Source organism: Pyrus communis, chromosome 10, assembly GCF_041283825.1.
Source record: "Pyrus communis isolate YQ-2024b chromosome 10, ASM4128382v1, whole genome shotgun sequence".
Lineage (NCBI taxonomy): Eukaryota > Viridiplantae > Streptophyta > Magnoliopsida > Rosales > Rosaceae > Pyrus > Pyrus communis.
The window spans coordinates 24499590-24527475 of record NC_142574.1 but is presented as its reverse complement, the minus strand read 5'-3'; the positions used below and the strand labels follow the sequence as shown (position 1 = coordinate 24527475).

General features: G+C 38.4%; 5 protein-coding genes across 20 annotated transcripts; 1 reads left to right on the top strand and 4 right to left on the bottom strand.

Moving 5' to 3' along the window:
- Positions 1–48: 48 nt before the first annotated feature.
- LOC137728059 (uncharacterized) lies at positions 49–3719 on the top strand. Of its 2 annotated transcripts, none has more exons than XM_068466942.2 (4): positions 49–177; positions 1136–2236; positions 2684–3068; positions 3184–3719. In XM_068466942.2, exons 2-3 carry the CDS (start codon positions 1192–1194, stop codon positions 3058–3060), a joined length of 1422 nt encoding a protein of 473 aa, XP_068323043.2. In that variant the 5' UTR covers positions 49–177; positions 1136–1191; the 3' UTR covers positions 3061–3068; positions 3184–3719. The 2 variants fall into 2 exon arrangements, with proteins under 2 accessions (XP_068323043.2, XP_088533804.1); XM_088677678.1 differs by having other exon boundaries at positions 52–177; positions 2684–3062; positions 3184–3319.
- A 31-nt stretch (positions 3720–3750) lies between these two features.
- On the bottom strand, positions 3751–5955 carry LOC137728060 (protein Iojap, chloroplastic). The gene is made up of 5 exons (XM_068466943.2): positions 5625–5955; positions 5199–5325; positions 4915–5053; positions 4717–4805; positions 3751–4219 (listed from the first exon to the last, which is right to left on the bottom strand). The coding sequence occupies exons 1-5, from the start codon at positions 5871–5873 to the stop codon at positions 4098–4100; spliced, it is 726 nt and encodes a 241-aa protein (XP_068323044.2). The 5' UTR covers positions 5874–5955; the 3' UTR covers positions 3751–4097.
- Positions 5956–6957: 1002 nt separating this feature from the next.
- LOC137730075 (uncharacterized) lies at positions 6958–12921 on the bottom strand. 14 transcript variants are annotated; one of them, XR_015952244.1, is made up of 13 exons: positions 12519–12885; positions 11853–11918; positions 11299–11396; positions 10708–10754; positions 10547–10627; positions 10294–10453; positions 9987–10206; positions 9836–9889; positions 9087–9188; positions 8223–8286; positions 8111–8150; positions 7691–7754; positions 6958–7468 (listed from the first exon to the last, which is right to left on the bottom strand). XR_015952244.1 is itself a non-coding variant. In XM_088677679.1 (13 exons), exons 1-12 carry the CDS (start codon positions 12725–12727, stop codon positions 7691–7693), a joined length of 1209 nt encoding a protein of 402 aa, XP_088533805.1. In that variant the 5' UTR covers positions 12728–12921; the 3' UTR covers positions 6958–7468. The 14 variants fall into 14 exon arrangements, 8 of the variants coding, with proteins under 8 accessions (XP_088533805.1, XP_088533810.1, XP_088533809.1 ...); XR_015952239.1 differs by having other exon boundaries at positions 9087–9200; positions 12519–12847; XR_015952242.1 differs by having other exon boundaries at positions 6958–7097; positions 9087–9200; positions 12519–12847.
- A 5036-nt stretch (positions 12922–17957) lies between these two features.
- LOC137728838 (protein NARROW LEAF 1) lies at positions 17958–22079 on the bottom strand. Of its 2 annotated transcripts, none has more exons than XM_068467615.2 (6): positions 21746–22079; positions 20516–21064; positions 20230–20373; positions 19678–19918; positions 18877–19377; positions 17958–18690 (listed from the first exon to the last, which is right to left on the bottom strand). In XM_068467615.2, exons 2-6 carry the CDS (start codon positions 21008–21010, stop codon positions 18257–18259), a joined length of 1815 nt encoding a protein of 604 aa, XP_068323716.2. In that variant the 5' UTR covers positions 21011–21064; positions 21746–22079; the 3' UTR covers positions 17958–18256. The 2 variants fall into 2 exon arrangements, with proteins under 2 accessions (XP_068323716.2, XP_068323717.2); XM_068467616.2 differs by having other exon boundaries at positions 20516–21023; positions 21746–22034.
- A 4009-nt stretch (positions 22080–26088) lies between these two features.
- LOC137729121 (F-box/kelch-repeat protein At3g06240) lies at positions 26089–27430 on the bottom strand. Its single transcript, XM_068467954.2, is given in 2 exon segments — positions 26089–26517; positions 26520–27430. Coding segments are annotated over 2 exon segments (1149 nt in total). The 5' UTR covers positions 27358–27430; the 3' UTR covers positions 26089–26206.
- Between the last annotated feature and the right edge of the window lie 456 nt (positions 27431–27886).

Below are 27886 nucleotides of genomic sequence, written 5' to 3'. Positions count from 1 at the left end.
TTCTTCCCCATCAAGGGTAAATGGGGCAATCCACCATCATCAATGTGCAGTAGTGAAAAAAAAACAGCACTGTGTTGTGTGTTCCTCTCTTCGCTTTCCCTTTTGTAAAACCCTAATCTTCTCCTGAATTTAACTTTCAGGGTTGCCTGGCTTCTGCACCATTTCCTACCAATACAGGTCAGTTCTCTCTCTCTCTCTCTGTGTATTTGTTTTGAGAATTAAAGGAAACAAAGTGGTGCACTTTTGCCCACTTTTTGGATTGAATTAGTTGATGGGTAACTCTAATTGAAGCTAAATTTGAATTGCAAATTGTTGCCAATTGGTCTTATGGGCTCTCTTCGCTTATGATTTGTTTGTTTGAAAATTGGGGAGCAAAGCAAAACAAATTTTTGAAACAGACTCAACTTTTAACAGTTGGATAAATCTTAATGGAGACAGTAATTTTTCGTCGTTGCACCGAGTGCTTTTGAAGGTTTTGACTCTTGTATATGAACAAAGACTATCTTTTTGGACAATATGCTCAAAAGAAATATGGTTGCAAGGTTGTTCTAGTGCTTGAAAGGGTGTTTCCGGTCGAGGGTGCTCAAAAGAAATAGGCTTTATTTTGCAGCACTTTACGCAATTTAAAATTTTTCATATCAGACAGTCATTTGCCTTTGCCACACTGTTGGTTTGTGTTGAGCATAGATGACATTGTAGCTGATGTTGGATGCACTTCATTTTTCTGACTATTGAGCTTATTAGCACCCTCGCATGCATATATGTAAATATTTGAAAACGTAAATTAAAAAGAAATTTATGTGTTGTTTGCTCATACCAGTAATTGGAAAAAGTTCGGTTTGTTTATAGATAGATCAAATGTCCCCTCGGCGTGCAACTTACCATTGATTTGCATTTCAAGTGTACATTTACGATCAATAGTTGGTCACCATCACTATTATTTTTAAGGACTTTTAGAGAGCACTTTTTTTTTACAAAATGTTTGTGCATGTATGCAGTACTACGCGCTTATGTATTTGTATGTATTTATTTAGTAAATGTGTGTTCTTTACAATACGTAGATGGTTCATTTTTTATGAATGATTATGCTGGTTTCAGTTTATTAATTGAGTTATGGCAATGGTAACCTGTGCAGTGGATTGCTACATACGTCTCTTCAAAATCAGGAAGCAAGTATACCCAAAAGGTTTCATGGCAGTTAATGGCCTGCAATCTCTAGGTCGTGTGAAGTTAGCTGATTTGACTCCTGCTGAAGGCCTTCCATCAGATTCTTACAAACTGTCTGTTTCAACTTTGTCACAATCACTAGCTCAGCATTCTGCTGCCATCATTCAGTTTCCAGTGAGTGATGGGGCTCTTTTGAGGTCAGGTTTAGATTCGTGTCACCTCTACTTCCACCAGAAAGCATCATACCCAGCTGCTGATATGGTTAATAACAATGACCCTCGTGATTGGTGCAAGACTTCCGGTTATAATGCAGATCCTCAATTGTGGCTAGAAACCTATGATTACAGGCCTGGACTCACTCCTTTAGAGCCCAACAACACAATGGAATTTCCTCCAGCAGGTTTACCAGATATATTTTCAATGCTTGCAAAGGCAGCTCGGGATATATTGGACGCTATCAGCTTCTATTTGAACTTGAGGAGCTCTGCATTTACTGAAGTACTTGATAATGTTCCCTTAAGAAATCAGGAAATATCTTCTTCAGTATTATCTGTCTGCTGTCATGCAAGGCCTTCATTTCAGGGCGCACAACACCATAATTTTACAACCCAAGGGGATGGCCAGTTGGTTATGTATTCTGACCATGAGCATCAAATTGACAAAAGCTTGATATCTCTTGTCAAGTCAGACAAGGCCGGTCTACACGTAAAGGACTTTCATGGTCGTTGGGTTCTTGTGGACGAAAATCTTGGTCCTCAAGAAGCTATTGTTTACCCTGGACTTGCACTCTATCAGGCAACTGCAGGATATGTCAACCCAGCACTGCAGAGAACAGAGCCTACTAATACACAGAGTAACTTGTTTGGGCGATGTTCTTTGTCTTTTAAACTCATGCCTAAATCCATGACCCATCTCAATTGTTCAGAGATGAGAGCCGCTGGTCATGGGGTTGAACCTCAGTTCCAGCTTCCAGTAGCGGTTGATGACTTTATGCAGAGATCTCACCCCACAGATCAACTCTTTAGCAGACTCAGTTTTCAAAGTTTCAATTTTCATGCAGCACAAGATGGTATGCTGCATTTAATCTTCTTTACCATTGTCTGCTTGTTTACATACTGTAAATTGATTTCATGAATTCAGGTTTTTTAATGACAGCTTACTATGACTAGGATTGGTTTTACTGAGTGAAGCACTTGCAGACACCAAAAATAAGTTTAAGAAGTGAATTTGGCTTACTCTTACGTTGTTGTATGATCAAGATTCACTGAATGTATATGCTAAATTAAGTGAAACTCTTCATAATTTGATAGGCTCTGTTTTCATTTGATTGAGAAAATCATCAACTGCTCAATAGTTTTTGCATTTCTGTTGTTGTAAACAAGGATCTGCAATCTAGAATTATCTTCCAAAACTACCTAATAGTTTGTGCATTGGATTGCACGTGTTCTATGTGTGAGTATCTCTTAGTGAGAAGTTTTTAACAGCAGGTCCTTGGATCGATGAAATGCTGGTACAGGATCTGTGAAGCCTTTGTTGAGGAAGAGAAAGAGTGAAAGAACCAAACCTCTGCCACCTTCCAAGAGATTACGGGTCGAGGCCCAGAGAGTCCTGAAGGAAAGGGTTCAAGACATTGCAGACAAGAAGGGAATCAAGCTGAGGTTCTGCAACCTGAAGGAGTGTGAGAGTCACATTCAGATACTTGATAGCCCATGTGCCAATATAAGAATGGAGATCGGGTGGCCACATGGAGTGCCATTTGTTCATCCCCATGATCTCCCGAACAAGGCAAAGATCGGTTTCCTTGAAGCGTATGAACCTGGTTGGACTGCTACTCATGATATGGAGTCAAGTCTAACTGAACCTGGACAAGCCGGCCAGTCAACACTCAGTTAATTGTAATTGTAAGTCAAGTAATCAAGTAAATAATTTCGTATCTGAATAACCAAGCATACTTGCATATTTATGGGTCATTTGGGCTTTTTTTTTTTCCTTTTTTTTTTTTTTTTTTTTCTGCAGGACTCGTATGGTGCTAACTTCAATACATGACCACCCGGAAGTGTGTGGTCCAACTTCGCATGTGATGCTCATAGGATGACAATCATGACTCAACACTTCCCATACTTAGTTTTCGGTTTGTATAGAAATTTTTGAGAAAAGTTTGTCCTCCATTTCAGTAGTTGACAAAGTGAACGCCATGGATTTGGAACCTTCATCTCCTTTTTGTATCATTTGTACTGAACTCTGAGATGGGTATCGGGAGCAACAGGATCGGAAAAGAGCTGAATGAAACATGGATAGGCGAGTGAATTTTGGTAAGATAGTTGCACCTCCCATTTGGTGTAAGTTTTGATGCTGTAATACACTACTTATTGAATTTCGAATGCTTTCCGCTGCTGAGTTATAGACTAATACAGAGAGGGAGCACCAGAATCTTGTTGCAGATGTTCATTAATTAATCTTGTACTCTTTTATGCTGTTGTGCTAATGAATATTTAAGGCACGCCTTTTCTTCATATGGTTTATGAAAACCAAACCAAGTTTTCATTAGTTTATACAGTTGTGTGCCACGTAAGGAAGAACAGATGACGATGCAACTTATATTTCGCAGTTAATAATACAGGCACCTAACAGTTTTTCAAGATTCTAAACATAATCGCTTATGGTGGGTACATATACAAGCGTCGGGTCCATTTTATGCCCCGAGGAAACAGAAGCACTTCTTAGAACCCTAACTTGAACGTAAAGTTGCATTAATTGGCATTCAAGTAACCAGGCTGAGCCGGGAAACCTTGTTCAGTAACCCTCAGTACTCTGCAAGTGAGATGGTAGATCAAGAGCCCAAACCCGGCTGCGGTTTCGAGATCTGCAGTAGCCATCCGATGCATCCACAGCACTAAGTTTGAATTTGCAGTGTAAATTCAAGGCCTTTCTCAGCCTCGAAAAGGTGACTGGTTCTCAAAAGGCAATTCAACGGGCGTTGCATTAGCGTAGAATTCTTCCAAGTTGTAGAAAGCTCGCTGTGGTGGAAGAAATATATGAATAACAACATCACCTGAATTAAGACATGAGTGAAGCCTTCTGTGTTAGATCAAGACTCCTTAAAGAAGAATTTGGCAGCAAATTAACAATTTCAAGGAAGACACTGCAACCACTCCCGCGTTTCCAACTGAATCGCGAGACCCCTAATGGTTAGTCCCATAATTGTGCAAATACGCCTCAAGACGCCAAAATAATGACCAGAAAACAACCTTTCTGGTGTCTTATGACTACAAAATTAATCTTCCAACAGACTGATACTACAAATACAGATGCCAGAAAAAGAACTTCAGAAGAATGAGGTTGAAATTCACAAAGCGGAGGAACATTTGAAGGAATTTGAAGAAAGTTTTCACAAACTTAATCTAAAATCTACTTGAATTATACACTTTAGGAAAACACTTTCACGGACTACGAACGAATATTGATATCAAGTTTCATCTGAACAAGTCAAAGGGGTCTCTAAGAAAGCTATAGCCGGCTTTCACTACAACGTGAGGGAACGATACTCACCAAAGTCCAACAGGGTCCATGAGTTGGGTTTTGAGTCCCCAGATGGAACTCTTCCATACTTTTCCTCAGCCATATCTCTTATCCTGGACCTAAATTGCAGCATAAAATGCATATCAAATATTTCTTCCAAGCTTGTCTGATAATTTATCATGCAAATCAAACATAAACATTCATAAATTTAAACTTCGAAGCACATACGCAATTGCATCACTTTGCGGACGAGAAAATGCCGTGGCAATGATAAAAAACCGAGTCCAATATACAAGAGGCTTCACAAATAGGACCTTTATATCTCCTGCTTTTACGTCATTTGCAACATTGGCCATTGCAACAGCAACTAGATAGATTGCAGGAAATCATTAATAAGTTTAATAACGCGAGAGATTATAATACATGAAGAAAGAATCTTTATATCAGGCGCCGGTGTAACATTAAGGCCAAACCAAAGAATCTAGCTCAGATTGAATGTGATGTGAGCTTACATGACAAGCTTTCAGCATCATCATCAAGCTCTGTGCTAGGAGACTTCCTGTCATTGCTACTATATACCACCTTTCCATATTTATCAAACAAGTCATCAAACATATCGTCCGTATCTTCGCTTACATTCTGCAATGTGCCATTGATTCAGCTAAGCATTCAAGGTTCAAAATGACACGAACATAAATCACAAATATTTACAAATATCCTTACAATTTTTACCTCCTTTCTCATCAAAACATGACAATATACAAAACAATACAAGGGAAAAAATCATATGAAAAGTTTGAACATTTAGAAGATAAGCTTCAAAAAAATCAAAACTTTTTCATAAATATGTTAATTTATTAGCAAGAATCATACAAAATTCAAAACCCAAAACGTAGCTCCCATGGATCTGGACAAATCCGAAAAACGAAATTTCATACCGGAGTGAAACTATCTTCAGCTTCCTTGGCGCGAGCCAAACGTAATCTTGGCAATTCCCTTGACTTCAAAGTTAGGTTCTTGCTTCTGGGCACTTGCCAAAAGCACTTGCAGTGCAAGCACTTATGAGGAAAAAGCGCGGTGGGACTTTGATAGAGCTTAGGTTGAAGACGACCTAGCTTCTGGAGGTCGTCGGAGAACCGGTATCCGACGCCAGCTCCGGCAAGAGACAGAGTAATGAGAACCGCCATTTTTGGTGTTTTGGTTTGGTACGGTTGCAAAGATATTTGAAGATGAGAGAGAATATACTCACGAGATGGATATCACCAGCAGCAAGCAATGGTCATCGAATCATATATTCGGGTTTTTGGGCTCGGTCTGTCTACATCCTGTCTGGCCCAGTCTTTTTTCTTTCTTTATTTCTTTTTGGTGAATTTGTTTTTCCTTTATTTGTTTACAAAAAATGTCGGAGTTTGCAAGAGGCTTGTAGCTAAAGAGGTGACTTATAAACCAAGGTCGAGAAGATTGAGAAAAACCAGTCATTCACAACAACGGTTGACGGATTCCTTGAAAGTCGAGGAGTAATAACCATTTGTAGAAATTGAATTGATTCAATCTTATACATACAAATTCCCGATCTCGTTTGCACAAAACTTCTCGACCCATGTCATTTGCACGTAAATCTTGTGTTTTGCGTACCTTGGTACTAACTTTTTTTTTTTCTGTTAAACCACCACCATCCTATTTCCATGACCAGTTTTATTATCATTCTACAAAACTGAAAGTACACTACCAGGGGACTTGGGGCTGCGGAATTTTTTTTTAAAAAGCAACTTATTAAAAAGCTGGGCCAAATCAAAGCAAGAATTCTCTTCCGGTTGAACAATAGAACAATGGCCTTTGAAATTACTAGTGGTACAAAGACAAGTGAAAATAACTTCTGGTCCATTCCGAAAGTTCTAGGGGTGCTTAGGAGTATACTGTAATTCAGATTCTTTAACCGTGAGCTCATGGTCATTGTATTTTTTACGAAGGATCTAACAGTTTAACACCCCATACTCTAAAGCAGCATAGAAAATCCCTATCCCATTCACATGGTGAAAGAAGCCGACAACAATCCGACTCATGTTTTGAAGGTCATGGCCACAAAGAGGTTCTGGTCAAACAAGATTTGCCGCCTCAATATATGAAGAAGGCTACAGCAAATGACCCTTTACCACAGTGGTGAAAATGTGCACTTGCATAACGGCGTAAGTTCAAACTCCGTCGATGGCTAGTTTAAAGACTATCTAATAAAATCCATCGTTTGATAAAAGAAGAAAAAGAAAAAGGACACGACTGAAAGCAAGATTTATTAGATGATATGAGCAAATGTTTGTATCATAATCTGTGGGAAGAATTATTGTCTCAATTTTACGGTCGGGTTAGAACTTTACAGAAGTTAACCGTACAACTCGATCCATTGCACCACCTGGCTAAAAAGAAAACCATATCATACGCTTGTTTTTACAATAGATTGACCAAATGTGCAATATCAAGCAACATCCTTCGTTCCCACATTGTTGTGTTAGTCATGGAATTAAAAAAGTGAAGCACCGGAAAAAGTTGTAAAAGCTCAAAATAACACAACTTGATCCTGTCTACTCATAAGCAACCCAAATGGTAATATCAACTCCGAGTATGTCCGTCACTCTTGAGAATTTTGTGCTTCATACTCATGGCAACTAAGTAAAAGAGGGTGGGGAAGGGAAAGAGAGGACAGGAGCGGGGGTGAGGGCGAGAGGAGGGAGATGCAGGTGTTACCTATGGCCTATGAGGTTGAACTGCTACTGCTTCCCTTAAAGACCTACATGAAGTGGCCGCCATCAGAACAAGCTAAAGCTATATAGGCCAAATACCAAAGCGTCAAAAATCAAACAATCCGCCTAACCCGCAGAAAATCATGAACAATCTTATTTAAGCTACTGCAAAAGAACAAGTATTAACTCTAAATAACATTAGCCCAATTGCATTCCAATGATTAGAACCACTAAAAGAAAATCCATGAGAGAGCGAGAGAAAGTATTACCTATGGCTTACGAGGAGGTGAACTGCTGCTGCTGCTCTTGCTACTGCTTCTTCCCTTCAAAGGCCTACATAAAACCAAGTACCCAATCTGTTAAAAAACAAGCAACCCCGGTCCACAAAAACATGAGAATTTGTTTAAGTTACTACACAAGTGCTAAGCCCAAGTTTTGTATCTCAATTGGGTTTTTAATCTCAATTGGGTTTTTAATCTGCGATTAATAAATACGTATGCTGTGAACTTATAGAAAAATGATCAGACATAAACTGATTACCAAAAGGACAAATAGTAAAGCCGAAAGGATAAATTGCAGATGAAAACAAACTTAAACGAATGTGAGATTCTAAAACAGATACAAATGGCCTGGAATGAAGTTCATTCAGATCAAGGTTAAAAGTAAAAATTAATTAATTACAAAATTACCTTCTTGGACTACGAGAGATTTTTCGGGGTACCTGTTAGACTGCAGAGAGTTAATCCATGTAAGGTATCCCATAAGCCATGTTTTTAATGTAAACAAACTAGTAAAAGCTACCTTTCGTGGACCAGGTGATCCAGATGACGTTGACCTCCCACGTCTAGTAGCTGGTGCTCGACCCCTGTTGAATACAAGCAACAAAGAAGGTATAAGGCATATTAGCTAGCATACTACTTTTCAAAATAAATATGACAAAATAAGAACTTTGAAAGGTATATTTTGGCAATATGCAGAGTAGGAACTAGGAACCTACTACGTAATGAAATCATCTCATCTAAAAAGGGGAAGAAAAGATAGTACTTTATACATAATCACCCAAAAACATATGTAGTAACTAATACGGTATCAAGATACCAAGAGTTAAAAAAAATAGGTTCTCAAAGATAGTACCACCATATATCACTTGGAGGGAAAAAAAAACTTTGACAGGTCAAGTAATGAGATGTACGCAAACATATATTCCACCGCATACATTGGAACATACTGAAGTGGAAAAGAACAAAAACAAGTAGCATCCTAAAGGAAAATAATAATCAATGGCAAGTTCGATGTTAGATGACCACATCAGTGGCCAGATTTACTTCATGCATTCCTTCTTTGTCCAACATAACAACTTCGTGTTCACAAGACAAACCACTGCCTCCTCAAGCACACAGATACATCAACACGAGTTTTTTTTTTTGTGGGTGGAGAAGAAACTTTATTTCAAACAACAGAACTATGCAAAAGCTAGACTACAGCACAAGAGCTCAAACCTTATTTTCATCAAGGTATGAATAAACATCACAAACTCCAAACTCAATGCACTAGTAAATGCAATTCCACCCAACTTCACTGAATTGAGAACATGAAATATCAAGAAACGTGATCCACTTCAAGCATAAAGCAAAAGACTTCTTCAGACATGGAAATTGATGTTACCTCCGTGGCGAGATTGACCTTGAACGTGATCGACCAGGCCTACGAATGGGAGAACGGGTCCGCCTACGAATTGGAGATCTTCTGGGAGGGCTATGAAACCGTCTAGTAGGTGAACTGAAGAATTAAATTCGTACAAGAGATCAAACCAAAATATAAACTCAAAGTAACTCAACCGAAGAGAAAAAAATAGCTTAACAGCTCATATTTCTAAGCACATTTGTACAGTGACATCAACCTTTTTGCTCCAATACATGCCTAACAACTGAGATCTTATTAAAAAAGGTGCGCGAAGGAGCATGTAAATTCCGTGATAATACCATTGGTTTATACGATGCATCCTGATTATCAAAACACCTGAGGCCTTTTGGGTCATCTCTCCTATGCATCTATCAAGCACATTTGCAAAATATATTCCAGGACTTGTATGTTTCTAGAAAGAAATAAACTTTTATAATTGAAATTAATAGCCTGGCTTCAGTTTTCTTTGCAGAAATTACATGCACAGTACTTATATATCACAGGTCCACAAAAAGTAAGCACATATATACACGTAATTAAACAAATCTGCATGGTGATAAAGATTCACTAACTGTTGGAAGAACACGCAAAACCAGTAAAATCAACCAGAAGTAGGACGAGATCTCTTTCCATTCAACAGAAATCCATGGTCTATGAAAAATTCATATCTTGATTTGTTTTTGTAAGCACATGATTTGTGAAGAATTTTAGGTACAAAATTAGAAATTTACCCGCGCCTCGGGGGTCCTGGAGAGCGTCTACGAATGGGACTTCCTCGTATCCTTCTTGGAGAGGTCATATTCAAGAAGATGATTAGTCAAACACCAATAAAAATAACTCAAACAATTTAGGATACAAAAATGCAAAATTGCCTCAATATACCTAATAGGGGAACGTCGCCTTGGTGGCGGTGATCCAGAACGACCTCTGGATGGAGATGCAAGCCTCCTCCTTGGAGGTGAACCACCACGGCGGTAGGGACGCGCAGGTGAGGCAGCACGACGACGCGGTGGAGAATCTAATGGTCGTCTTGGAGATTCACCTCTTCGAGATACAGGTGATCTCCTTCGTGGTGAGAGAGCACCTCTCCGGCGAGGAGAAGCTGATATTATTAAGTAAAAGATAGATAACCAACATTGTAGAAAAAACATATATGATGCTATAAAAAGAATAAATACAAAGATTATACCTTCCCTCAGTCGTTTTGGTGCATCTTTGTCAGCACTGACACCATCAGTTTTCACAGCGTCTCTCTTTGGAGCAGTGGCAACAGGCTTAGGGGGAGAAGGCACCTTCTGACGTTGAGGTAATGTAAACTTTGCTCGAACGACATTACCATCAATTTGAGCCTGAAACAAGGAATTTCACCACATCAATTCAAAATATGTAATGGTCTTATACTTATAGCAACTGTTATACTCCCACTCTTCGAGAAAACTTACGCCGTCCATGTATAATTGTGCTTTTTCAGCATCTGCTCGTATTTTGAACTCAACATATCCAAATCCTTTTGGAAGATTAACCTGCAGAAGAAGGCAGATTAACAAGCTTGTTACACAGCAAGATACTTCAAAATCAAGAATTAAATCTAGCATGAACTCACAGTACGATCCATTGCCAGCTCCACATTGACAACTTCACCAAAGTTACCTACAAAGCATGCAAAATGGAATGAGAGACACTGCCTGTGACCCAGTTAATCTGAATATTTAGCGAAGAAAAAAAATATACGAGCTAAAGATGTGAGCACTTTTTCACACATATGGTTATCAAATTTGAGGATCGGTGCTACAGAGCACCAGACACATGTAATTGCCTAAACATGGAGTCATTAGTAGTTACTTTAAGGTTACATGGAATAGATCCTTTTACAATTTTGCATAAAGATAACAAAAAAAAAAAAAAAAAAACCAAAGAGAATGAAACTTTAAAAGAATAAAAGTTTAAATCAAATATAAATTAAAATTTCCCCAAAGGCTGAGGAGAAGAGCGACACTTACTGACATCTAAAAATATACGTTGGACTCCTCAGGCAAGATTTTAAATTAGTTGCACTATAGGCTATTATGTAAATAAAGAAATGTATACGGAATTAGCTTAGATCAACTCCTCCAGAATTAGGTATATTAATCACCAACATAATCTCATGATGCAAAAAGAAGTCAAATAGTATAGATACAAAACAAAAACATACAGAATATTTCTCGTAAATGGCCTTCATGCACATTCCTTGTTAATGCGTCAATGTGAAGAACAAGTGACTCATGAACTGCATGAACTGGAGAAACTTTCCTGAAATGTGACATGTTATCAAATGAAAGATGTGGATTGGAATTTATGGTGGTCGAGACAGTAAAACTTAGTGGATCTACTCAAAAGAAATCTATCAAATTTAATAAAGACCAGCGAGAACTCAATATCTAGGAGACTCCAGGTAGCAAGCGGAAAATAAGGTTTCTAAGAGAAAACTCATATCCAAATGTCAATTGCAGTAAAAAAAAGGAGAAAAAGAATATCTACATCAACATAATTTGAGTTAGTAACTTTTTGGATTACCAAAACTAAATTACAAACAGGATTCTGTTCATACTCATAGAATACGTATGTACATGAACAGTCACTTGACCCAATCAAAGTCTACTTCAAATTGATTAACAAGTTCTACTTCTCAATGTGCCCCAAAAAAATTGATAAGCACAAAAACCACTACGAAACCCCCACAAATTCATAGAAGAAAACTATTAATACCTTCGGGGTGGAGACGCCCTTTTAGATTGTGGTGGTGGAGAACGACCTCGTTTAGCAACTTCAGGACTGTGAAAAACAAATCAGTTTAATTAGCAATACGGCTTTACGAAAACCTGAATTAACCAAATCCATAATCACATTAAAGCACGACAACAACAAAAAACCAAATAACGAAAAAGTGAAGGTGCATGATTTAAAATCTAAACAATACATATACATTATCGTTTGAATGCTCTAGCCTCATCAATTAATCGACTCATAACTGTTCGTTTGAGTTGCTCCACCTTTAATACTTCACCCTTCCTACTTAACGAAAAATTCATACTTTTTGCGATGAAAGGCTGAATGCTTAACGTCAATTGAAAATTTTCTCACCCACAAAGATGAATGTCGAATCAACGTTCTTTACATTCAATTTCAATTTTTTTACTTAGCTTACTGCTCATATATTGCATTCGCCAGTGTTTTATAGGTGCGGCTTGTTTCTTTTCTATGATGATTGTAGTTAGGGTTTTGGTTGTTCGGCATTCCATTCAATTCAGTGTCTTTGTTCGTCTAAAATTGTTTAATATTTCCTTTGCGAATTTATTCCGAATTTTCTAAGCAACAAAACAGCACATACAAACCCTCGAATGTCAAATTAGAAGCGCGAAAAGGAAATCAAACCTTTTTTTGGAGGCAGGGGGGCTGCGAGAGCTGCCACTCCGAGACGGAGAGGAGGAAGAGGTGAAGGACCTGGAGCGAGAACGAGAGCGAGAAAGCGAGCTGGAGTGCGAGTCGGAGCCGGAGAAGGAGCGGGACCGCGAGCGGGAGCGGGAGGATGAGCCGGATGCGGAGCCTGACGGCGAGCGACGGGCTCGGGTTGGCTTCGCCATGGCGGACAGAGACGAAACCCTAAATAAACCCTGCTGGTAAAGTGTCCAGAGAGAGGGAGAAGGTGAAGGTGGTTTACTGTGTTATCATCATTTACGATCTCAGAACGGTTTTCTAGCCAACATTACTTTCATTAGTAAACTAGTGGAAGATTCCACCCAAAAAAAAAAAAAAAAAAAAAATCCTAGTACAAGAGAGAGACCAAAAGGCCTCCCATAAAAAACAATAAGGCAGGCAAAAACCCAAACAAGATGAGAGCTGAAACTCAAGAAACAACGAGATGTCCATATAAATTTAGATCCGTAGGCAAAAAAAAACAAACAATAAAAGACCCTAATCTGGAGTAGCATAAACCAAATCGTTTTTGTTGCCTCGTCCTTAAAAGACACCAAACTCCGAACTGAGAAAGTAGACACCAGATCCAAATTCCCTTCATGAACTCCTGCAAACATATCCAAACAAAGTACCATATGGATAGAAGGTGAGGCTAAGGGGTATGTGAAATACCCTCACTGTGACGAAGGCCACAAAACACTTGGTCTTGATGGGGATTCAACATGCTGATTAAGAGAGGGAGGAAAATGGATATGATATCTAATTTGAATTGGAGCCTACAAATCTGAGCACATGATGGAGTAGGGATGAAATATCATGGATAAAGAAGAGGAAAAAAAATGAAAGGTAACAAACAAAGAACAGTAAAAACAGCGCGAAAAATGCAGAATAAGGGGATTGAAGCCCAAACCTGAGACAAACTCAAGGTTATTGAGACCAAACTCAATATGGTAGTGGGAAGGGAGAGGTGATGTGAAGTTGTAAGAAGGAAGAGGCAGAGGAGATTAGAGATGAGGAAAAAGGGAAAAGGCAGAAGACAAGGGAAGGGAGGAAAAGAGAGAAAAGGAAGAGTAGATGAAGGGAAGGAGAAGGAGGAGTGGGAAGGTGTAAAGGGCTGTGAGAAAGAGCGAAGGAGAAGAAAATAAGGGTGGCTCCCATCAACACCTAAGCCAAAGGCTACGGCCAGCAGCGAAGTTGAAATTGAGTTGGTGTTTCAAAGAGAAAGCTTTCATAGAGAAACGCGTTTTTGAAAAGTATATAAATATGTTGCTATGGACAAATAATAATATTTCATAAAATATTAAAACATTTAACACTTAAAATATTATGTTATTCATAAAAAAGTTAAAAGTTTGAAAACACAAAAAAACATCGATGTAAAAGAATTGTCACACACATGAGTGTGTAGCAAGGAACTAGAAGTTTATAAAAATAAACAATTGAATTTAGGGTTTAGGGCGGGGATCAAATCAAAACCATTGAAAACAAAGATAAGCAACTTACCCATTGAGACACATGCCAAGTTTGTATTCACATAGCATCGCCTCACTAATATATAGGCATAAAATTAGTAATCCTAACCCTATCCCTAGCCCTAACCCTAAACCCTAAACCCTAACCTAAACTCTAAACCCTGACCTTAAACCCTAACCTAAACTCTAAACCCTGACCTTAAACCCTAACCCTAAACCCTACCCTAACCCTAAACCTAACCCTAAACCATAATCCTAACCCAAAACCTAAAACCTAAACCTTAACCCTAACCATAAACCCTAAACTTAACACTAAACCCTAAACGCTAAATCCTAAACCCTAAACTCTAAACTTGAACACTAAACCCCCAAACCATAAACTCTAAACCCTAATCCTAACCCTAACCCTAACCATAAACCATAAACCCTAACCCTAACCTGAACCTTAATTGAAACACAAACCCTAAACCCTAATGCAAACCCAAAACCCGAAACCCTAACCTTAACCTTAAACTCTAACCCTAACCCTAAACCCTAAACCCTAATCATAAACCCTATACCTTAAACCTAACCCTAAAACCTAAATCTAAACCCTATACCATAATCCTAACCCTAAACCCTAAAACCTAAACCTAAACTCTAACCATAAACTTTAAACCCTAAACCCTAACCCTAACCTTAACCATAAACCTTAATCCCTAAACCTAACACTAAACCCTAAACCCTAACCCTAAATACTAAACTCTAAACCTTAACACCTAACCTTAAACCCTAAACACTAAACCGTATCCCAAACCCTAAACCCTATACCTAAACCTTAAACTCTAAACCCTAACCCTAACTCTAACCTTAACCACAAACCCTAAACCCTAAACCCAAACCTTAACCCAAACCCAAACCCAAAACCCAAAACCCTAACCCTAACCCTAAACCCCAAACCTTAAACCCTAAACCTAACTCTAAACCCTAAGCCTTAATAATAACCCTAACCCTAAACCCAAAAACCTATTCCTAACCCTAAACCCTAATCCTCAACCCTAAACCTAACCTTAAACTCTAAACATAAACCCTAAAACCTAACCCTAAACCCAAAACCCTAACTCTAAACCCTAAACACTAACCTTAGATCCCAAATTATAACCCTAAACCCTAAACCCTAAACCCAAACCTTAACCCAAACCCAAACCCAAAACCCAAAACCCAAAACCCAAAACCCTAACCCTAACCCTAAACCCCAAACCTTAAACCCTAAACCTAACTCTAAACCCTAAGCCTTAATAATAACCCTAACCCTAAACCCAAAAACCTATTCCTAACCCTAAACCCTAATCCTCAACCCTAAACCTAACCTTAAACTCTAAACATAAACCCTAAAACCTAACCCTAAACCCAAAACCCTAACTCTAAACCCTAAACACTAACCTTAGATCCCAAATTATAACCCTAAACCCTAAACCCTAACCCTTACCTTAACCCTAAACTCAAACACTAACCCTAAATTTTGACACTAACCCTACAAACACCAAACATGACCCTAAACCCTAAACCCTAGCCCTAACCCTAAATCCTAAACTCTAACCCTAACCCTAAACCTTAAACCGTAGACCCTAAACCCTAAACCCTAACCCTAGACTCTAGACCCTAAACCCCACCATTAACTCCAAATCCAAATCCTAAACCCTAAATTCTAAAACCCCAACCTTAAACCCAACACACAAAGCTCAAACCATAAACCCTAAACCCTAAACCTTAACTATAAACTATAAACTCAAATAGAAAAATTATCAAAGAGAGTATCGAAATACTCAACAATTTTCCCTCCTATTATCCTTTATTTTGTCAATCAATTATGAAAACCTTAGTCGCAAGGGTGACATTATCCATTACCATTTATCATATTCAGCTTATTCCACTTATAGACCTCCAAAAATTAGTATTATAACAAACTATGACTTCTGACCTAACTTTAAAATTCAAAAGTGGGCTCCACCTTGAGGAGAAATATGATTTGCATAGAAACACGTACACTATCACAAAATTTGGGTACCCATCCGCTTTTATGCTTCAAATTCCAAATGAAAGACATCATAGATAGTCTATTATAACCTACAAGTTATATTGGGTGATTAGGATTGGATTGATTTTGGATTAAGAATTAGGATATGACTGAAGGGCTAACACTAAGTATTTGTGGTTTAATTCTCATGTCGTTAAATTTGTTATCAAAGATCCAATATCAAAATTTTGTTGTGACCTATTTATATAAGAGAAGGAGAGTGTGTGGTATAGACAAAAAGAGAGAATTGGAGAATGGTCTTGAAGAATTATGTGCGTTATTCGTAGACCTTGTGCCTTTATTTATAGTAATAAGGAGGAGAGATTAACTTGCTCTCCAAGTAATACAAGGTTTAATAGGAAGATCTTCAAGATGCTGAAAGATTCCTAATTTATCTCTATTTAGGATTTACACAATCATACTATATTAAATATTAATTACAACACTTCCCCTTGAGTGTGTAATTACTCAAGCAATAGACACATCAAATCTTCATGCAATACAATGAAAAACAACTAAAGATGTCTTGCATTAGTTGTTTTATTGTTTTTTTTTTTTTTTTTTTTTTTTTTTTGTGGACAAACAAAGTAAATTTCATTTAAAGAGAAAGCTAATATAAGATAAGGACAACCCCAAAAGAGAATCCAAAATAACAAAGCAAAAGCCCAACTCCATAAACGAAAACTACAAAGAGAAGGGCCCAAAGTGAACAGCCCATAGCAGCAACCAAACCGAAAAACCTAGACAGCCACCTCTACCAAAATAGTCGCACCACCACCGCAGATCCATCACCACCACCCTGAAGGGCCAAAGAACCAAATGGATGAATGGAAAATAGGGGTAGGTAAGCCACCCGCGCTGGGAGTGCTCGCATAATCCTACCAAAATAGTGCAAAATGCACTTTAAAAGGGTAGCTGGTAGAAGATTTACAATGAGGAGCGACGTTTGGAGAGGAACAAGACAAAGAAAACAGATCTGAGATAAACTCAGGAAAGACTGAGACCACGTTCAAAGCAACCTGAGACACAAAATGCTCAGACAGAAAACAAACGAAAGCTAAATGCAAATACAGATAAACTAAATCTCCAACCATGGTGGCTTGGAGAGGAAAAAGCTATAGTGGATTTGGAGGAAAAGGGAGAGAAGGGCAAATCAGGAGGAAATGGAGAGATGGGGAAATCAGGAGGAAAGAGATGGAGAGAAAGGGAGGAAGAAAGGAAAGAAGGGTGGAAAAAGGAGAAAGGAAAGAAGGGCGAAAAACAGGGAGATATGGGAGATAGTATGAAAATAGTGGGTGGACGAGAGAGGAAGAGAGAGGAGGGTGAGGAGGGAAGGGCTAGGCTGCCGCCAACCTCAAGCCGGAGCAAGAGGCCGACGGCAGAGGAAGGTTTAGAGGCTTCAGCGCTTTACTTTGGGGGAGGGAGATGGCACATAGTCATAGGCAGAGGTTTGTTAGTTGTTTTATTGTTTAGTAAGGCATTTTGACAATTACAATGAAATAGAACTAACGCAAGATGTCTTTGGAAACATGTTGTGCGATTTAAAACAGGCCTCTCGCGCGCACGTGAAAGACGTAGTTTCTTTAATTTTTAAAATAAAAAATATATTTTAAACAAAAATAAATAAAGAATAAAAATTATAAATAAAGAATAAGATGTAAAAGAGTAAATTATCATCATTTATATCATCTCTCTAATAAAGGTCAGGCTCACCAATACATGTGGTCCCATTTGTGTTACAGAGATGGTACAAAAAAATGGTAAAAATTGTATTTTTGTAAAAAAAAATTAATTAAAATAGCTAATTAAATAAAATTGAACAGTATAAACAACTTACCAGCTAGGAGAGATCAATACAAGGAAATAAAGTGGCACAAAGGAGACGATGGCATGAAACTTTAAAACACAAAGTTGAAGTTTAGAGGGGCACATTGGCACAAAACAGAAGGAAATAAAGTGACACAAAGGAGTATGCATTGGTAAACCTCATAGAACTCTAGTTGTGCATACTAATTATCTTCAACTTTGATCTAGGAGAAATCAACAGCACAAGAAATGTTAACTTGGATCCAAACATCATTGTAGCTCACTCCATCATAATTGCCTCAAAATAGCGTTCCTATCATGCAAAACGGGTTGGTTCCCCAAGCTTAAGCTAGTAATCTAGTTCATTTTCGTTCTTCAGCACTGGTTGAAGCATCTGAACGCCTTCTCTTGGCCTCATTGTCGCCCAACTGCAGTGAAAAACAAATATCTTCGTCACAGCCATTCCTTAGCGACGAAAGATTCTCAGAAGCTGTTCTATCAATCTGGTACTTTTTATGTAGTGGGGAGCCTCTGATGAAGCTTGGTATAAACTGATGTTCGACACTAGGGACTGTCTTGATCCCATCTTCCAGATGAAAGTCTGTTTCCACTAAGGACGGATTCCTAGGTGGGCCGCTGGGTTCCACTTCTAAAGGAAGATGCTGAATTTGAAGACCCAGTGACTCAAACTTCTCCTCAGATGTTTCCTTTCGAAGCATTGCATATGGAGGGGAAGAGTTGCCAACAGTGGATCCAATTGCCGTTGCTGAAGCAGTCCTTTGTTCTTGTACAGCCACTGCAGGTAACATTTACACAAATTTGTAATTCATTCATGCTACAATCTATGAATTATATGCAAGGAAAATAAGCGAATCAATCAGAGATATGCAGACTAACTACAAATAAAAAGCTGAAGATAGACAAATGCAATGCATTAATCATGGTGGAAACCAGTAAAAAGGGCAATTTCCGAAGCACAAACCTCTAAGCCCTTCATCAGTTGTAATAATGTCAAGTTCAAGGAGCTTCAGAAGACGTCCAAGATCAACCCCGCTTGTCCAATTCTCAGGAGGTTGGCCAATTTTTAATTTAAGTCGTCCTCGGTTAGCAGTACCACCCCATATGATCCCAATTGGACGTGGCTTCTCACCATTCACACCTTTGAGTACTATGAGGCTCCCGCTGTCTCCTTCAAGGTCAAATGTTTGTTGGTTCTCACCAACAACAAGAAAATCAGTTAAGAAGCATATGCCTTTCTCATCATTGTACTCAAGAGCATAGGCCAACACTGTTCCAGCAGTCAAACCAGAACTTCGTCCAACCTTCATCACCTGCTTTCCAATAAGGGTACTGATCGGAGACTGCAAGTCAATAATCTTAACGTCGCCAATCTCTCCGACTCCTTTCATGGATGTAATAACAGTACACATGTCAAAATCATCAGCAAAAGGAATGAATGCCCCATCTGCTCTCACAAACGTCTCTGCAATAACATGAATCATGATGAATAAGTGTTTCTCTTCCTTCTCCCTTTCCTTCGTTCGTTATGTATCACTATTCAATATTGTGCTTGTAATCTTTAAATTTAAACTGGGAATTTCTTTACCAGAGCTTGCTCAACTTAAGCTAAGTAGATATCCACTTGGAACTTGACAGAACGGTCAAAAAACCAAAGTCAAGCTACTTAAATTTGGATTGATGAGCACTCTAGAGAGAAAATATTATTAAATCCATCTCCAAAAGCAATATAAGTTGTATTGCCAACTTTTAAGTCCATAATTACCTGGGTTAATTCCGGCAAAGATGCCATACCAAAGCTCATCTGTGATAAATGAGGTAGCTCTCTCCACTGCACCGAGATATACCCCAGGTCCAAGCGAAGGAGGCAGGGGATGAAACATCTTCTGATTTGGGTAATCTAAGTCAACTGCAACATGCCGATTTGTGAGAAAACCAACTTGCCGATTGCCTGTTTGGCTCCTTACTATTGCACCCAATGTTCCATAAGTTTCCTGGCTTGCCACCTGAGTACAAGCAAACAAACAATATACTTACTGGCATTCAGAATTAAAAGATTGCCAGGATAAAGATGGGATAACTGTGATGCAGTAGACAGTATTAGAATAAAAATGCACTTTAATACTCGTGTATCACATTTTAAGAGTACAACACTTTACCAGCATTCAGGCTTTGTTGTTGTTGTAACAGGGGAAAGCTAATTAATATTTAGTTGTTGTCATTTCAAGGTATTGCTCCTCACTTGGCCCCCCATTTGTTTTGGTTTACTAGATTACACTATGAAACATGACAAGCTCGATAGGTAACCTAAACATACCTGAGAACCTGAGCCAATGCACGGATCACCTCCACGCAAATCATCTACAATTTCTGTGTACAATTGTTCTTTGGAAGCTGGCTCGGGTGCACCAAAATATGAGAATTCCACAACGTCCACATCACACCATACACCTCCAGGTCCCTGATTAAATTAGAAAGAGTTATTTGAACTAAACTTCTAAACACAAGTAAATTCACACGGAATAGGCATCGATAACCCAAAACAAACTTGACAACTAACAAAAGAATGAACAATCAAACCGTTCTTAACATTCTTCCCTGACCTCTAGGGCAGTCGGTAAACACTGTATTGGGCTGAGCCATTGCTTGTGAACTTTTCTTGAAACAAAGACAAGAATAGCTGGTATGTCAGTTAATACACCCCGTCGAATACGAAACCCAATTGCTGTTCCAAGACTATAACATCGCAAAATCTTGCTATGAAATGCCCTTATAGTCATCAGTTCAAGCAATGTATTCGCTTGCTGCCCTTTTGGCAACTGACCAAGAGTTTCAGGCAGGACCCCTTTCTGTAGATTAGTGAAATAGTTTGCCCTCTCTTCAGCAGCATCACTCAATCGGCTTGAGGTAGGCCACGAGAAGTAAGCAGCGCTAGTCTCAGAATGCTGTCCAGCTGATGCAAAGGGTTGAAGTGTTGGTGGACTTAACGAAGGTAAATTAGAATGACTGCAACAGTTTCTCTCAAGATCCAAGGCTGACTCATCTGATAGTGTTGAACCCGAACAACGCATCCTCATATTAAATCTACTCCGCTCCATCTTTCCGGTTTGCCTAACACGATAACAGAGTGAAAAAAACTGGAGGGACGGTACCTAAAAGTTTCAACATTACATATAATGATGATGTTTTCCACTACACATACAAGAAAAGCATGCTATAAGCCCCGAAACAACTTTAAGAGCACCATCCGACTTTTGAGCACCACCCAAATCGGAGATTAATACAAAAAAGTTCCTAAAATCAAGTAATGAGATTTGACAAAGAAATGATTTTCCTCCCCAATTATGGCTTGTTTCCTAGAAAACGGAAGAAATGAAGAGTATAATAAAGTAAAATCTTCTGCTTTCTAGCTCTAAAAATCATATCAAGCGAAGACTGACTTCGACCTTCGCTTTTTAACTCGAAGAATATGAAAAATAAGAACTTTCACATTCCATGATCTTCTGCCTCACCAACCGCACAGCGCAAGCTGTGGAGGGTAGCAAAGAAGCTTGCAGAAAGACTATATGACCAAAATGTTCCAAATTTTACACAAGGAGTAGAAAAAATCGTTTCGGATCGCTGTTAAACGGTAACATCCAATCACAAAGGCAACAGACAACAAGCAATTTATCAAGCTCATGTAATCAAAAAAGAAAAAAGCAAACCCAGCAGAAACCAGAAAAGCAAACTTTTTTCAGTCATGAGTACTGCAATCACTAACTCACCCACTAAATACAACAACTTGAACAAAAACTCAAACACATAAACTGAGTTAAAAGAAGAAAGCTCACTGATCAGCAATGGCGGAGCTGCTGCAGAACACAAAAATATGATATGGATTCTTCTTGCAGGAACCTCAGAATCATAGAACACCTCAGAGAAAAAGACCCAGATAACAATTCAGCCGGATTTTGGAGCAAGAATCGGGTCAAAAGCTTCTGAGATTGCCAGTTTGGTTGTTTGCAGCAAAGTGTTTGCTGCTGCTATAGAAGAAACCCATGAAATTAAAGCTGGTAAAGTGACCAGCTTGTGCGCTTATTTTAATGAGCTTTAATCAATATTTTTATGGGGAAGAGAGACAGAGTGGAATGGAGTATCAATATTTTTAAAGAAAATTAATGGAAATTGTTAGAAAATTTTGAGTTTTAATGATAACGATAAAACAAAGGGTAAAGTGCATAGTAACAAAATTGACTTTTTAGTGTAAAAATATGATTTTTCGTTAAAGTGAACAGTACCGTGGGCATTTCGTTAAAACTTCCATATTTTTAGGGGTAAAGGGTAATTATAGGAAATAAAAATTTTAAATTATATTTGCAAATTAAATGATGTGTCATCAATATAAAATAAGCACGTTAATTAACACTTAAATAATAATTCAATCATTAACGGTTACATCATTTGTATTATAAAATTTGATTTAGAAATTTAGTCACATTAACATTATTTATATTTTTATAAGAAAAGAAAGAGAGAATGAGTGGAGTGGAGTGGAGTGGGAAATTGAGGATAGTAGAGGGGGCTCTTTGCTAATTCATGGGTCTTGGATCTGTCTGATTTGTATGGCTTTGGCTCCTTAAACTTGGAAAACTGATTCTATAGTTTGGAAGAAGTATCCAATCCGTACGTAGAGCATCACATTCGTATTAGAGGTGAAGAATCGAATAGAGAACATCGTCAAGAGATAGTACTTTTAACCGCACTTCGAGTTACAGCTCGTATATGTACATAGGGCAGCGCATTTGTTTTTGAGGAGAAATGAATACAGAACACTATAAAGAAGATATTTTTTTGAAAGTACCAACTCCTTGTATAGAGCATCATATTCATGCCTACGAATAAAATAAAGGGAAATACTTCAAAATGTAACAATTTCTTAATCTTGAGACAAAAGTAGGACAAACTGGCTATGCACAAAATCGAAATTACTAAAATACCTACATATAAACGAGTTATTTCCTCTCATTTTATGATTTTTTTCTCTCTACTCTCTCTCCCTTCTTTCATTTTCTCCCTCACGCATCCTCTATCCCTTTCTCACTATGCACACATGGTGCACCATTGCCCTGAGCAACACCGTCCAAATCAAAGCCACCATCAATTTCATCTCGTCCTCACGAGTCCAAAACACCTAGCCTTGTCACAAATCTCATTACCGATCGTTGGGATCGAAACTTAAGCAGGCCACGAGTTTTTTGGCAACATGGCAAACAACCGAGGCTCGAGACCACCAACACTGGACTCGCATCGAGGGTGGGAACAAAGTCTAGTCATTAAATGTTGGTGATTTGTTGGATGAATTTTTCAGGATTTCCTCATTGTATGCACACGACATACACATAATATGCTCACATATTTGAGCCAACCCAAAATCTAGAGCTCACAGCTTTTTTTTTTTTCTTTTTTTTTTTTTTTTTTAAATCAGAAAAATGATGTCATCACTTGTGATGTCACCACCATATACACTATATGCACACCACGTGCACATCATGTGTACAATACATGCACATGATATGCACAAAACTGGAGACCAAGCCATGAGCTATTTTTCGCATTAATAAGAAATTTTAATGACAACCTATTGGTACATTGGATACAATTAAAACATAATTCTTACGTATATAAGTTTACAGTGGTAGTTTGAAAAGTCTTGTTACGTACATCAATCACCGCTTAACCTTGCATGTGGAAAACATGATACTCGTTGTCGTTATTTCATGGACACGCATGATCCTTAACGTCCTCTAAGTTTTTTCTTAATTTTTTTCGCCGAAGCCAACTAGGTTGTGTTCATACTTGCTAAATTCCGGGGCACAACATATGTGCATCATAACTAGTGAACATTACCGCTTCTCATATTAAGATGTAGCCATGCACATTATGGAAAAATTTTCACAAATTTCACTAATTTTTGGGTTGAGCTTAGATCTGTGAGCATAACATGTACATGTCGTGTACATACAGTGTATAAAGCGAGTTTAATGCAAAAAGAGCAAATGAGTACGCGAAATAATTTCGTCCATATCCTTCTCTCTTCCTTCTTTCCACTCTGATTTCTCCCTTTTCCCTCAAATTTATCTCTTCTTCAAAAGGCAATTGACCTTTAATACGTTTTTTCGTTTAACTGCACCAAAAGCCAAACCCTATTTTAGTGCTTGTAGATTTGGATTGAGAGAGGGAACAGAGGGAGGAAGAAGACAGAAGAAATGAAAACCCAAATATAAATAAGATAAATGATAAAAAATAAAAATAAAAAAAAGGAAGGATTTGGGTCTCCTCTAAGAAACACCAAACCAATCACTTCAACTTCGAAAATCCATCAATCAAAAAGCAAAATTAAGCAAACTCAGTTCACAAAACCTACAAATGAAAAGGTAAAAATCGAAGAAGATGGGAATGTTAGAGAAATAGCTCTTGTGCATATTCGAAATTTAGAGAGAGAGAGAGAGGAGAGAGAGAGAAAGAAAGAGCGAGAGAACTTGGATGAAGAAAATGGGTGGGTTAGAGAGAGAGCTCTTGGATGAAGAAGATGGATGGGTTAGGGTTCTTCAAATTGGAGTTGGGCGAGAGAAATTTTTTTCTCTCTCTCCCCTCTGTTTCTCTCTTTACAAAATGATAAATAAAGATTGGAATTCGTAGATAACCCATTTGTATGAAAGGACAATTTGGTTATTTCGAGGTGTAGGAAAAATCATATTTCCGTCCGATTGTTGTGCATGGCAAGTGCATGCCATGTGCATATTCGAAATGTCCTATTTTTGTTCCAAGATTAAGAAATTGTCTCATTTTGAGATACATTCCTAAAATAAAAATAAAATACTTGTTTGTCTCACGTTTGGTGAAAAAAAAGTATTTTATAGATGTCAAGCCACATTGTTTTTGGAAAATATTGTAAATTGGATCCTCATGATTAATGAGACTTTGGTTTTCAGCAGTTTGTGAATTCTTTTACCATCTCTCTTTCAGGTGTAGTAAACAAAGGCACCCTCCCAAAACGTCAGTCGAAAATCTCTTAAAATCTATGATAGAATCCGGTGGTTCCAACTATAAGAACTTCTCCTCTGCTAAATCAAAAGCAACAATGACAGATGGAGAGCTCCATTGACAAATGTCCCTCCGTAACTATCCAGAAGATGGAAGGAAAGTCTTGAACCCTTGTCCATGAATTGGTTTTCAGTGACAACACAAGCACCGTGCCTCCATAAGCAACCTTCACGAACTTGTAATCATCGGTGGACGGAGTGTGACCAAAACTGTGGACATGAGGATGAGGACGCGAGCCCGTTACCGGTTCAGGACAAACATGAATTGGGATGGGGCAATCTGGCTTTTTGAAGGACACTGCAGTGCTGCAGGGATTGAAAACGAAGTAGGAATTTGGCTGAGGCACAATGCGGGCCAACCCATGACAGGAACCAAACATTTTGATCCAATCGATATCGGGGTTGTCCTTGAGTGGAAAATCAAGCTCCAAAGGCAAAACATCTTCATCATCATCTACAGGGGCTAGATTGCCCAAGGAATATAGGGAATTATCAGCGCTGATGCGAGGGGTTCTTCTGCAAATACAGTGGAAAATCAATCTCTCTCTCTCTCTCTCTCTCTCTCTCTCTCTCTCTCTCTGTGCTCGTGCCTTGGTATTTCTATCTTTATTTATAGTGCACTGGGAACTCAACTCATTCTGTTTGGAGTTTTGGACGAAGGACGATCATCTCCCTGGCTCTGAGAGAAAAAATGTACAGAAAATACGAAGGGGCAAAACCAACGCCTCCTTCAAATGAAGCAAAATGAAACCAAAATGATGAGCATCGTAGGCAAAGTGAGATAGGCAAAAGTGTGATTTTATGTAGAATATTTGGAGACAAAGTAAAAATTAAGCCTACTTTCTAATCGTTGATTCTCCTCTAATTTATTTAGTATAAATGCTAGGAAAATAAAATGTATGAAGAGTAGAGGCTGGAGAATGACAATATCAAACAAAAAGAGACACAAAACCTGGCATGAATTCCCAATTGAAAAGTCAAGACACAAAGAACAACTTCATAAACCACTAGATCTAGACTTTATGCTTCATAAAATCGTAGTCATCGTCATTCGTTAACCTCGAAAACTACAATGTCGTTAACAGACTAACTGAAAACATAACAATGACCTGCTTTATGACTCCGCAATCAAATCACCAGAGAATTTACATCAAAACTAAGTGAAAGGGTCAACAAGGAGCGACTTCATAAACCACTGGATCGACTTGCTCAGTTACTTGTCTTGGTCAGAACCTTGCTCAGCTCAGTTACAAGAAGCAAGTAGTTCATATTCACTAGGAGTAAAAACGTGTAGAATGTAATCGGAATTAGACGCAACTGCAAATTCTTGTGATAACTCGGAGAGATGAGGCTCTCCACATACACACCAGCACAGAATTTATCTGGAAGGCCATTTGCCAAGAAATTTTTGCAAGTCCCGTCATTTGGATTGCACAGAAGTAACTGTTTCCAACTCCTCGCCAGTAAGATCTTGTTATCCTTCCAGTAACATAATGGCTTCAAAGAAGTAGACGAATATCTATAAAAATTCTAGTCCACGACTCCTTCACCCCATAATCGTTCATAACCCAAAATGAGTATTCTCTATTATGCTGGTAAAGTAAACAAAGACTCCCTCCCAGAACGCCAGTTGTAAACGTCTGATAATCAGTGACAGAAGTAGGTGTGGGCAAGTCTGAGAACTTCTCCTCCGCTAAATCAAAAGCAGCAATGACACAGTTACCACCATTTTCAAGCCGTCCGCATAACCAGTGGACAGCTCCATTGAGAAACGTCCCTGAACCCTCCAAATGATGTTTGTAAGGAAAGTCTTGAACCCCTTTCCACAAATTGCTTCTCAACGAAAAAATGAGAATCATGCACCCATAAGCAATCGTGACAAACTTGTAATCATCAACAGAATGAGCATAACCAAAACCGTATGCATGATTGAACCCTACTTCTTGAGGTTGTGGAGGACATTTATGACTTGGAATGGGGCAATCTGGCACTCTCAAGGACTCTCTAGTGGTAGGATTGAATATAAAGAAGGTTTCAGGCTGAGGCATGATGCAGACCAAACCATTGGAAGTACCAAACACATGAACCCACTCAGTGTTGGGGTGGTTCTTGAGCGGAAAATCAATCTCCAAGGGCAACATATCATCATCTATAGGTGCTTCAGGGTCCAAGGAGAATAACGAATTTTTAGAACTGAAAATGATTTTCTGCTTCTGGAACCGATCTAGATGGGTTTTGGTGAAGTGGGGTTCACTGGTTAGACGGAGCCATGACTTTGATATGCACCTGAATCGGCACACTGACTTGAGAGGAAGACGAGAGAGTATATCGGCAATGATATCCATTGAAAGGCCTGGCATGTCTACTTCACTTGACACTGAGATAACAAAAGTAAGTAACTTTGAGCCACCTAAATCTTGTTTGCACCAAAGCCCACATCACAAGTAAGCAAAATCAATAGTTCAAAAATTAACTAATAGATTTTCATCCACAACATTATATGCTTTCGGTTTAATTAAGCAATATATTCCATAAACAACAAATAACTCCCTCACATTCTGGTTCATGCATAAACAAATCATCTCGTCGAAGATTCCCCATATGCAAATCAGAGGATTTACCCTAAATTTCCAAAATCTTTCACCTTCTCAATTCTTTACACTAATGAAAAATAATTATCAAAGGAATAGTTTTTACAGCAAAAGCAATAATCCCATGTTCACAATTGGCCATTAAATGTGATAAATTACTGCAAATACTGCACAAAATTTGAGTAAAAAACTAAACATGGGTTTATACTAAATGAAAAAATTCTAATAAAAACCCATATATTTAAGAAATTAAAAACCCTTATCAAACAAAGCAATGGCAACCCACATAGACAAAATC